This window comes from Theobroma cacao, chromosome 7 (assembly GCF_000208745.1).
Source record: "Theobroma cacao cultivar B97-61/B2 chromosome 7, Criollo_cocoa_genome_V2, whole genome shotgun sequence".
In the NCBI taxonomy this organism is placed as follows: Eukaryota; Viridiplantae; Streptophyta; class Magnoliopsida; order Malvales; family Malvaceae; genus Theobroma; species Theobroma cacao.
Window position 1 is genome coordinate 833,370 of NC_030856.1, and position 9,942 is coordinate 843,311.

General features: G+C 34.3%; 3 protein-coding genes across 3 annotated transcripts; 2 read left to right on the plus strand and 1 right to left on the minus strand.

Annotated features, from left to right (window-relative positions):
• LOC18593297 lies at window positions 321-2,842 on the plus strand. Its single transcript, XM_007020451.2, has 3 exons — window positions 321-585; window positions 2,168-2,265; window positions 2,385-2,842. The coding sequence occupies exons 1-3, from the start codon at window positions 528-530 to the stop codon at window positions 2,664-2,666; spliced, it is 438 nt and encodes a 145-aa protein (XP_007020513.2). The 5' UTR covers window positions 321-527; the 3' UTR covers window positions 2,667-2,842.
• LOC18593298 (cysteine synthase 2) lies at window positions 3,166-6,064 on the minus strand. The gene is made up of 6 exons (XM_007020452.2): window positions 5,768-6,064; window positions 5,411-5,485; window positions 4,937-5,080; window positions 4,302-4,691; window positions 3,985-4,220; window positions 3,166-3,759 (listed from the first exon to the last, which is right to left on the minus strand). Exons 1-6 carry the CDS (start codon window positions 5,981-5,983, stop codon window positions 3,537-3,539), a joined length of 1,284 nt encoding a protein of 427 aa, XP_007020514.2. The 5' UTR covers window positions 5,984-6,064; the 3' UTR covers window positions 3,166-3,536.
• LOC18593299 lies at window positions 8,682-9,249 on the plus strand. The gene has a single exon (XM_007020453.2). It carries the CDS (start codon window positions 8,792-8,794, stop codon window positions 9,080-9,082), a length of 291 nt encoding a protein of 96 aa, XP_007020515.1. The 5' UTR covers window positions 8,682-8,791; the 3' UTR covers window positions 9,083-9,249.

The window sequence follows — 9,942 nt, forward strand, 5'->3', positions numbered from 1 at the left end:
TTGAACAAAATTTAATCAAATAATAGCAATAGAGTTGTATGTCTCAAAAATTTTTTGTTTAGATTTTAAATTATTACTTTACATCGTGTATAAAAAAACATATTTTACTAAAAAATTTTTAAAATTATCTTAAAAAATAGAAAAGTAAATAAATTTCTTTCAATTATTAATAAAAAAATTAAATTTTTTGAGGGTAGTATGGAGAATATGTTGAGCATACACAAGAAATACAGAAAAAGAGGCAAATTTAATGCTACCAAAAGCCCAAAACTTTTCTAGGGTTAGGGTTTTTAATTTCTGTGTATAACTTTCCACGAAATTCATCAAAATTACAACAAAAATATAAAAAAAAAGGGGAATAAAGTTCCCATATTTGGAGATTCTTCTTTGGCTTCTATAAATTCCAAAGCTTTCTCCTTTACATTTTGGTCTTGGGATTTGTGCTGCTGATTTATTGTTGATCTCTCTTTTCTCTCTTTGGGCTTTGCTGCCCTTTAGCCATTGAAATCCATGATCTTCAGCACCCCATGGACCCATCTCCAGTGCACGCCACTCCTTCACTCCATGAACACGAAGATGAGTGGGGTATATTCGCTCTCTGTCTCTCCCTCCCCCCCCCCCCCCCCCCCTGTAACTTGTTTGTTTGTTTCCTGGGAAATTTCTGATAAATGGGGAGAATTTTGGATCTTTGTGCTAAAAATCTAATTTTTATAACTGGTTTTTATCTGTTTTTAATTTGTAGATATGGGTTTTTTAGATTGTAGTGATATATGTGAGAAAATTGGGTGTTTGAGTTTGTTGTTATTGGAGAATTCCTTTGTGAGCATGATTAACTATGACTTGGGGCTATATTTGGTATTTGTTATTATCTATATTAGCTCTCTTTGTGTGTTGGTTTTGTTTTTGATTGGTGGGCATGCTGTTCTGTTTAGTCTGGTAAAGTTTAACTGGTTTGAGTTGATATTTTGATTGGGGGATGGTGATCTGCTTATAGATTGAGCCACATTGAGTTGAGGATTATGCATTTTAATCCTTCATTAGCATGCTATAGAAGCAACTTGTATTGTTCTTTATTGCTTCAGTTGATATCTGGTTGCCTTTGCATAGAAGTGATGATGTTATGTAGAAGGTCATTTGTTTTGCTAATTAAGAGTCATTTGAAGGTTACAATAAGCTAGAATTGGAGTTCCATGAAGTTTTACTTTGTGTAGGATATGAGTATGAGGCTCAGAAGTTAGAGAATTGATAACTGGTATCTCTTGGATAAACTGAGAAACTGACAAGAAAGCTTGTTAATATAACAGTTTACCTTGCATCAATCTAGTTGAGATTCTTTCTGCTTTTTTGTCAATTTACATTTCTACCACTTCCTTTTCCTGTTTTTGCTTTTGTAGATATAACTTGTATGCATTATCTTAAAGTTTTCAGTTCTAAACATTAGTTCCTTAGTTATTTTTTTATTGCTTTTGGTGTCTTGAATTAGCTGGATTTAGAACAAGGTGATGGTAAACACAAATGCAATTATGTTTTCCCCCCTCACTTTCTAATTTGAAATTGCTTGAAGTTCGTTTAGTCCAGTCCCTTCATCTTGTATCTGTATATGCTGCTGATTTTATGTGGCTTCAACTATTTTGTTGTTTGGATATTACCATGGCACCTTTCCTTCTTTTGGTGCACAATGAAGTTGACGCAATTCCATCATCGTTAAGTGGTTAATTCCTTCATTTTGTGGCAGGTCAAATTTTGTATAACTATAATGGAATGAAACACTTTAGTGATTTCCTTTTTGACAATGAATGAAATACTGCTATGTCTTGTAACATTATAAAAGATGGCTGTGCTAAGTGGCCTCTTTTAAAGGGGTGGCTCCTAGAGTTAGCAAGGGGCTGTCTAAACCTCCTTGTCAGTGATTGATTTCTCTCATGTTGTTGCTGTATTGCTGGTCCTTGTCAGGAGAGAGGGAAAGAGTTTTATACTCCTTTCAGTCCCCAATTGATTGAGTGAATTTTTCTTCATTGAAATCTTATAAAATTACCTCTGTCGGTATGCTAAAATATTGTTTAATTGTAATTCCTTCTGTTTAGAAATGATTTTTCTCATTGAAATTGATTGAGATGAAGCTGACTATCCTTATGTTAATGTCTTGTTTCATGATGTTTTTCTTTAGACACTGAGGGATTTGTGATTCCAAGCTTGGGAATTGAAGAATCGGGTAAAAATAAAGCTGATGCTTCAGAAGTAGAATCCTCAAAACCTCCTTCACAGGTCAATTACATATACTTATATCTGTAGATGTCAAGACTGATTTGTTTGGAGCTTTTGTCCTATCTTGTTTACAGATATACACTAAGATGTAGACAATGTTCATATTTTGGCTTGTGCAGACTAAAATAGAAGAGAACATCTACTTGGGACCACACGGTGCTCCTCCTTCACAATCAAGGCAGCAAGAGCTGAATCAATCCAGTCGAAAGCAACGATTTAAACAGAAACTGAAAGAAGCTGATAGAAGGATCAGTGGGACAGGGCGGGAAAATAAGGTGGAAAATTTGAGAGAGCTTGTAGGTGGTGGGAAAGCAAGCCCCAACATGTCCAAGGGTTCTCCCAGGGATTGGCTAGATCCACATTGTAATGAGGCACAGTTTGATAAGTGGTACCCCCAGTGAGTGGAGTTTTCCTTAGATGAAGATATTTATCAAGTGCACCAATTATTTTAAGTCTTTGTATTGTTGGAGGCAAGGGAATTATCGAGGTTATGTATTTTGACAATAATCCATCAAGCAGACCATTTGGTTTCAGTGCTAATGCAGAAGCTATTTAAGTCAGATTTTAAGTTCTTTTACTCCAATTTTCTGGTCTATCTTGTGCCAACATACATCTTGGTATTCGTTGGACCTTATCAGGTTCACTATAACAAGGAAGTCTCGTATTTTCACTCTCATTTTACTTTTTGTTCTTCATTAAATATGAATTCGGGTGGTGAGGGAGAAGAGGAGTTAGTTCCTCACATTTGTTAAACACAGTTTCAGATGAAATTGAAGATGTGCCTAACATGGTCTTCCCATTCTTGAAGAAAGTTTGAGGAAGATCATTGTACTTGAGAACCTGATAAATGTTTGTAGTCAGTAATAAGGGATATAAGTGCAGCTTCATCAACAAGAGTCGTGTAAAAACAGTCTTTGGCACTCCAAATTTAGCAGTTCTAACAGCATATCTGAAGTGCAAAAGTAGCAAAACAGCACTTGTATAAGTGTAAATATTCATTATAAGTTAAGGGTTTCAAAATTGTTTGTCAAAGTAGTTTCCATGGAACTAATGAATTCCTCTTTGGGGAAAAAGAATGGTTACCAACGTAAGCACAAAGTGTTAAAACTAAAAATCCTAAAGCTTCAATCCTTACACAAGGTCATTCCCAAAAATGAAGGTTACTTTGGCTGAGTGACTTCTGAAACTTTCATCAAGAAGCATGGCCTAGATATGCCTCCTGACCTGACATGGAAAGCTTGAACAAACCTAAGCCAACATCTCAGCAGGGTTCATTTGATGCTCATGAACTCTAATCCAGTTGCAGTAGGTGTCAATCCATACTGTGACAGATACTTGGCATCGTAAAATTTGCTTAGATGCCTCATCCCACTGTCACATAGAATGGTTACAATATTGTGGCCAGGGCCGAGAGCCTTTGCTACTCTAACAGCTCCAACACAGTTCATGGCTGAAGAACTCCCAAGAAAGAGCCCGTCATTCCTCAAAAGGAACCTGAAATGTCAAGCAGGTATAAGATTAGAAGCTCAAAGCCAAGCAAACATTCTAACCACAAAAGAATAGGCAGAGTCCAAGGAGATAATGTCAGATTCAACATTTGACAAGACAACATCATCCAGGCACAATTTTGATCCCCAAAGCTTGTATGTTTTCATCCTTTCAATGATGTGGGAAACAAAAAATGCTAAAGAGAACACATATAAAAGATGATAGACTGACCTTGACATTTCAACAGCCTCCTTATCTGTGCCTCGGAAAGCCCCATCGAGCTTTGCCATCATAAAATTTTCAGTCAATCTGTTGATTCCAATCCCTTCTGTTATGGTGTCAAAAGGATTCTTAAGCCTTCTTCCTTCAGCTTCCTCTTTAGTGTACATGACTCCCCTTGTTACCTTATTGAACAAACCAGAACCGGGAGGATCTATCAAGAAGCACTTGATGTTCTGATTCTTCTCCTGTCCAAACATTTAATAGTTAAGTTAGTCCCCTCATATAAATATGTACAAAATGGTTGAAAAGAGGTTATAAATTTCTACCTGGAGAAACTTCGAAACTCCAGCCACAGTGCCACCAGTGCCTGCAGCTGCAACAAATGCATCTAGACTGCCACCAGTCTGCTCCCAAATCTCAGGCCCTGTACCCTCATAGTGGGCCCTGAAGTTTGCCAAGTTTTCAAATTGATCAGCAAAGAAACCACCATTACAATGACTCAAGAAACCCGGATTTTCTTTCTCCTGGTCAGGTATGCAACCATTTATTTGATCCTGGTCTTTGCCATCCACTTGGCTGGCTTTTTTATTCTTCGCTGCTAATTCATTTGCTTCTAGCGCCCTCCTCCTAGCAACATTGACATAATGGTCTTTGTGTGTAATCGATACTGGTCTTACCCTTTCGACAGTAGCTCCCAGTGCTTCAAGTATTTGAGACTAAAGAGATGTTTGAAAGTGACAAAATCGATTAGAGCATGTTGCAATACATCGAAAATGTAAAGAAAAAGAAATTGCTACATGCAGAAGAGACAGAAGTGTCTGTCTTAGTAAGTATACATTTCTAAAGAGCCTGCACCATCCTAACATATATCCTTTCAATCCTAAAAGAGAATTCAACAGTACTTGCAAGAATCACATAATTGTCCAAGGAAGGTCTTCGTCCCAACACATTTTATGCATACCTTCTCAATAGCAACATCATCAGGGATGACTACATGACATTTGCATCCATAGGCAGGAGCCACTGTGGCAAGACTAATTGCAGTACTCCCAGCACTTCCTTCAGTGACTACTCCACCTGGAGCTAGCTCACCTGATACCAGAGCCTATATTGCGCCAGAAATTGGAAAGTATAAGCAAAGAAGAACTGGTTAACAAATAGAACTGCCAAGACTAATCATTTACAAACTCTAGACAAATATCAAGCATTAGCTATCATGAAATTGTGAAAAACATTAACTCCCCAAAGTTTTAAAAAGGTATAAAGACACAGGGAATTCAATTCTCACTCCATGGCTTAAAGTGCTATGATTCAAGTGCAAGCTTTTAATGTGAAGCATGAAATTATCATACGTGATGGAAAGAAAAGGCATGCTACCAAGCGGCAAGTGCATCACAGCTTGAATGGTTCTTTATGTTTCAATTCTATAAATTACCTCCTCAATGATTTTCACAGCAACTCTATCTTTCACACTTCCTCCAGGATTCAGAAACTCACACTTGCCAAGAATCTGAAAAGCCAAAAAGAAACTAAAGAATAAATTAAAACTGTAGTGGTAATCCTTTTTCCTACTATATGTGCATGAACATGGGAAGAAATTGATCTCAAAATCAAAGAAGATTAAGGTGACCAATTCAAACAAATGACTTAAGAGACATAACTGAAGACACCCAGAGATCAAAATCAGACTAAAACACAGAAGACTGCAGACAGAAGGGAAAGAAATTACTCCGGTACCAAAATCAATCAAAAAAGATAGAATCTTTTGAAGAGAGAGAGAGATGATAGTAACCTCACAGCCAGTGGCTTCAGACAGGCTGTTGATACGAATCAAAGGGGTGTTACCAATGGCATCAACAACCCCACTTGTTTGCTTTTTCTTCTTGTCGGAGTGAAGGGTCGAACTGGTTTTTTTGAAGAAGAGGAAGTAAGAGAAGACAGCCATGGAAATAGAGATAGCTGCTGCCACGACAACAGCGCCTGCGGTTGTTCTTACAGGCGCCGCCATTGTGGCGGTCCGATCACTAGACTTCAAACTGAAGGAACCGTCAAACACAGACCAGTTTACTTGTCCCTGTTGTTTGCAAATTCTAATAATAAAGTAAGTCCATTAATTATAGGTAACTTAATTTTTAATTAATTACAAATGAAAATTACAATCAAATTATAGAAAAATTTCATAATTTCCAATGGAACTCATAAGCTAGTACCTTAATGTACCCGAATTGTTAACAATATATATATAATATGATATGTTAAAGTCAAATTTAAAAAAATTATATTTATGCCTAACGTCGTTGAGAAGTAAATATTTTAATTAATTTATCCGAATCATATATTATATGTCGGTTTCTTTCATATTTTTGGACTCATAGTCAATCTTAATTAATTTTATCCGAATCGTGTATACTATATGCCAATTTCCTTCTTATTTTTGGATTCATAATCTCGTTCACATTTACATTTAGCAATTATATGTGCTATCTTACTGACCTAATTGGTTGACATGATGGAAGTTTTGATAAAAATCTTAATTTGAATTTGAGTAATAAAAAATTAAATAAGAAGGAAAGCAAAAGGGAAGAACGGATGGTGGAGGATACCGGTGACGATGGAGTTAGGGTTTGTTTTAAAAAGAGAATAGCTGAGGTCGATGTGAGGAAAAGAGAGAGAAATAAGAAGAAAAAGAAGGAGTTTATATATTATGGTTAGGTTTTAGTATTTATATGATAAAAAATTCACAAATAATCGAAGTTGATTTTATTTAAAATATTATTCGGTTATTTTTACTCACATGAAATAACTAATATCGAAAAATGATCGATATTAACTATTTAAAAATCTCACAGAATACATATTACGAGGAATAACTATTTTCAACGGCCATCTAATCTAATGCTATTTACAGCACATAGGAAATTCTATGAATCCTTATCTATTTTTTGCATTCATATCAAAATCAAAATTAATTTTACTTTGATTACATCTGAAGAATTCATAATCTTTTTGGTGCATTAGGTCCAAGTCAGGAATGCATACTGAAATAATTGATATTTGACACATTGCTTATGCTAGTCAATAAAGGATAACATGATGAAAATAATGTCATGTTCCTCTTATCTACTTTTAACTTTTCTCCCAAATCCTTTTGACTAGTTTCTCATATAAACCAACCTTCCATGAATGGCTGTCACTTCATGGCTTTGGGTTCTTTAACTTTTGCAAGCAATACCCTTAAATAGGACTCCATGGGAGTGGTTGATGAAGTTATCTTCAAATTTCTCAAACCTTAGACATGAAAATTTTGAAAAGGTTGGTTTCATGATTTAATCCTGCATCTTGAATTGAGATTATCGTGTTCCATATTTTAATTTTGAGAAATTAGTTTCAAGTTTTAAAGTCTACTGTTTTCTTTTATCAGTGTAGGAAACAATAGTAAATTTGACAATTAAGTGAATTTAAATTCGAATTATCGTGTTTCGTATCTTAATTTTAAGATATTGATTTCAAGATTCAAGCTTATAGTTGTTTTTTTATCATTACAGAAAACAATAAGGGATTTAACAATTTTGAATACTATTCATTCATTAACACAACACAAAAACGATATAGAATTAAACGAATTTAAATTAAAATTGTCGTGTTTAGTGAGTCTAAACCTCCCAAACCAGGGGATCAAAGAGCCCAAAATTTTAAAATGTTGGTAAGAACAAGATCTAGTAAAAGATGGGTATAAAGCTTTCTTTTTTTTTTTATTTATTTTATTTTTTTAGAATATAATTGTTTCTGAAAGTGGAATAAATTCAGGCCTTGGGTTACTGCAAACCTTATGCTTTTGGATCTTATCTTGGTCACAAGCTTACAAAAACTTTGGTTAATGCTAAATGCAGTTTCATTTTGAAAAAATACAAAGTAGCCGACAATTTCAGTGAAAGGACAAAGGATCTGTGTGCCATTGACATTAATTTTTACCGTTGAAATGTCCCATGCAACCCCCCCCCACTTTTGAATTCTACCTACTTACCTCTATTTTCTTTCTATTTTTCCTTTATTTTTGAGTACTAATTCACTTTAAATTTAATTACCTCAAATAACTTAAAAGCCTTTGGTTTAGGGCAAGACATCAAATTTGTTTTAGTCAGTTTTGGTGATCAATTTGAAGCCTTTCAAATGGTTCCCCTTCCTTTTGTTTTTCCTTCATTTTTTTTGTCATAATTTTCGTAAATTTTAGATAAAAATAAATATTTGAAGACAAACGAACAAACCCATTAATCGAATGTTTGGAAAAAATTTGTATAGTTTTCGATTTTGGCATGCCCTGCTCTCAATTGGTGATACTTAATGATGAAAGCAAGAGCCTAAATTATACATTTTTGTATCAAAATTGAAACAAATTTGCTAGAAAGTTATGAACTATGTATGCTCCCTACAACATTGACATGCAATATAGGGACATAAGAATCAAGTATATAAAGGAAATTCCTTCTACTCTTAGACTAAAAGGGTGTAAAAGAAAGAATAAAGAGCACACATTAAACAAGCTACATTTAACTAGATTAATAAGAAAGGTAAAAACTCGAAAAAAAATCAATTACCGACTCGTTAAAATATCAAACACTGTAATGTTATTTTTATTAAAAATTACAATCTTAATTCCATTTCACTTTTGCAATTTAAAGAGAAAATACCCATCACTTTCCTCCTTCTAGTAGAGAATCTCTTTCTCTTTCTCTTCCTCATACTCTCTCCCTTTAAAGAAAAACAAAGGACCAACCCTTTCTTCCTTCTTTTCTTCTTCTTGTCTCTCTGAAAAACCATGGAGATCCCGCAAAAGTTGCTCAAGTTCAAGTACCCCATTATCTTTTCCCTCACCCTTTCACTCACCCTTTCTTCCATCGTTATTTTGGCACCTTCTTTCCTCACCATTTTGACCTACTTCTGGCCGCTCTTCCTCTCCACCGCCCTCTTCCTTGTAGCTGTCGTCTTCTTCGGCAAGACCTCTGCTCACACCGGCTCTGACTCTCCGGCGGACAAGCCCGGTGAAGGCCTCCTTGACTATGTTGCTGGCCAACCGGAGCTCACCGTTGACAGTTACAAGTCTGAGTAGAAACTTTTCTCTATGTCATAGTGTAATCTCTAACTCTCTCTCTCTCTCTCTTGCTGTAACTTTCCTTTTGCTTTCGCCTTTTGTTCTATCTGAACTGTACATTTTGGGAGGAAGAACAGTAATAATAATAATAATAATTACTAGTTACTGTTATTTTTTTCACTGTTTTTTAACTTTTTTTTTTCCTAATATGACAATGAATGATTGAAAGATTTATTGAGAAATTCCCTTATTACTAAGTCATGATTGTGATTTGATAGGGACTGAATTAGGATCTAATTTCTAATTTAAAATGAAAGATGATAAAAAAAAGGGGTTAATTCTTGAATTCAAGGTATTTTAATAATTTTATTAAGCAAAATTAATGATATAATTTTTAATAGAAAACGAGTTTATCCAAAAAAGAATTAAAATTACGATTTATTTAGGTTGAATTTATAATTTTTTATAATATTATATTTAATATTTAGGGTTTGTTGATATAATATAATGTAAAATGTTAACATCAATCATGCCTCGGGTGGAGGGCCATTATTAAGGAATTGATGTTGCTTATTTATGAAGCAACTTATTTCCAATTGAATTCGAAGACCCATCTGAGGATTTCCTTATTCCAATTGAATTCAATGACCCACTTGAGGATTTCAGGTTGACTAAAAATAGTCAGTTAATTGACCTTTTGAATTAAATAAAAAAAAAATTTCATTGTTCAATTACCCATTTAATTTTTTTTTAGTTTTGGGTTTTATTAGTACTTAATTTTCGTTTATTATTTAAAATTTTTAATAAAATTAAAAATATTCAGGTAAAAATATTAAAAAATTCTCTTTATTTATTGTCGATTGATTTTCAATTGTATA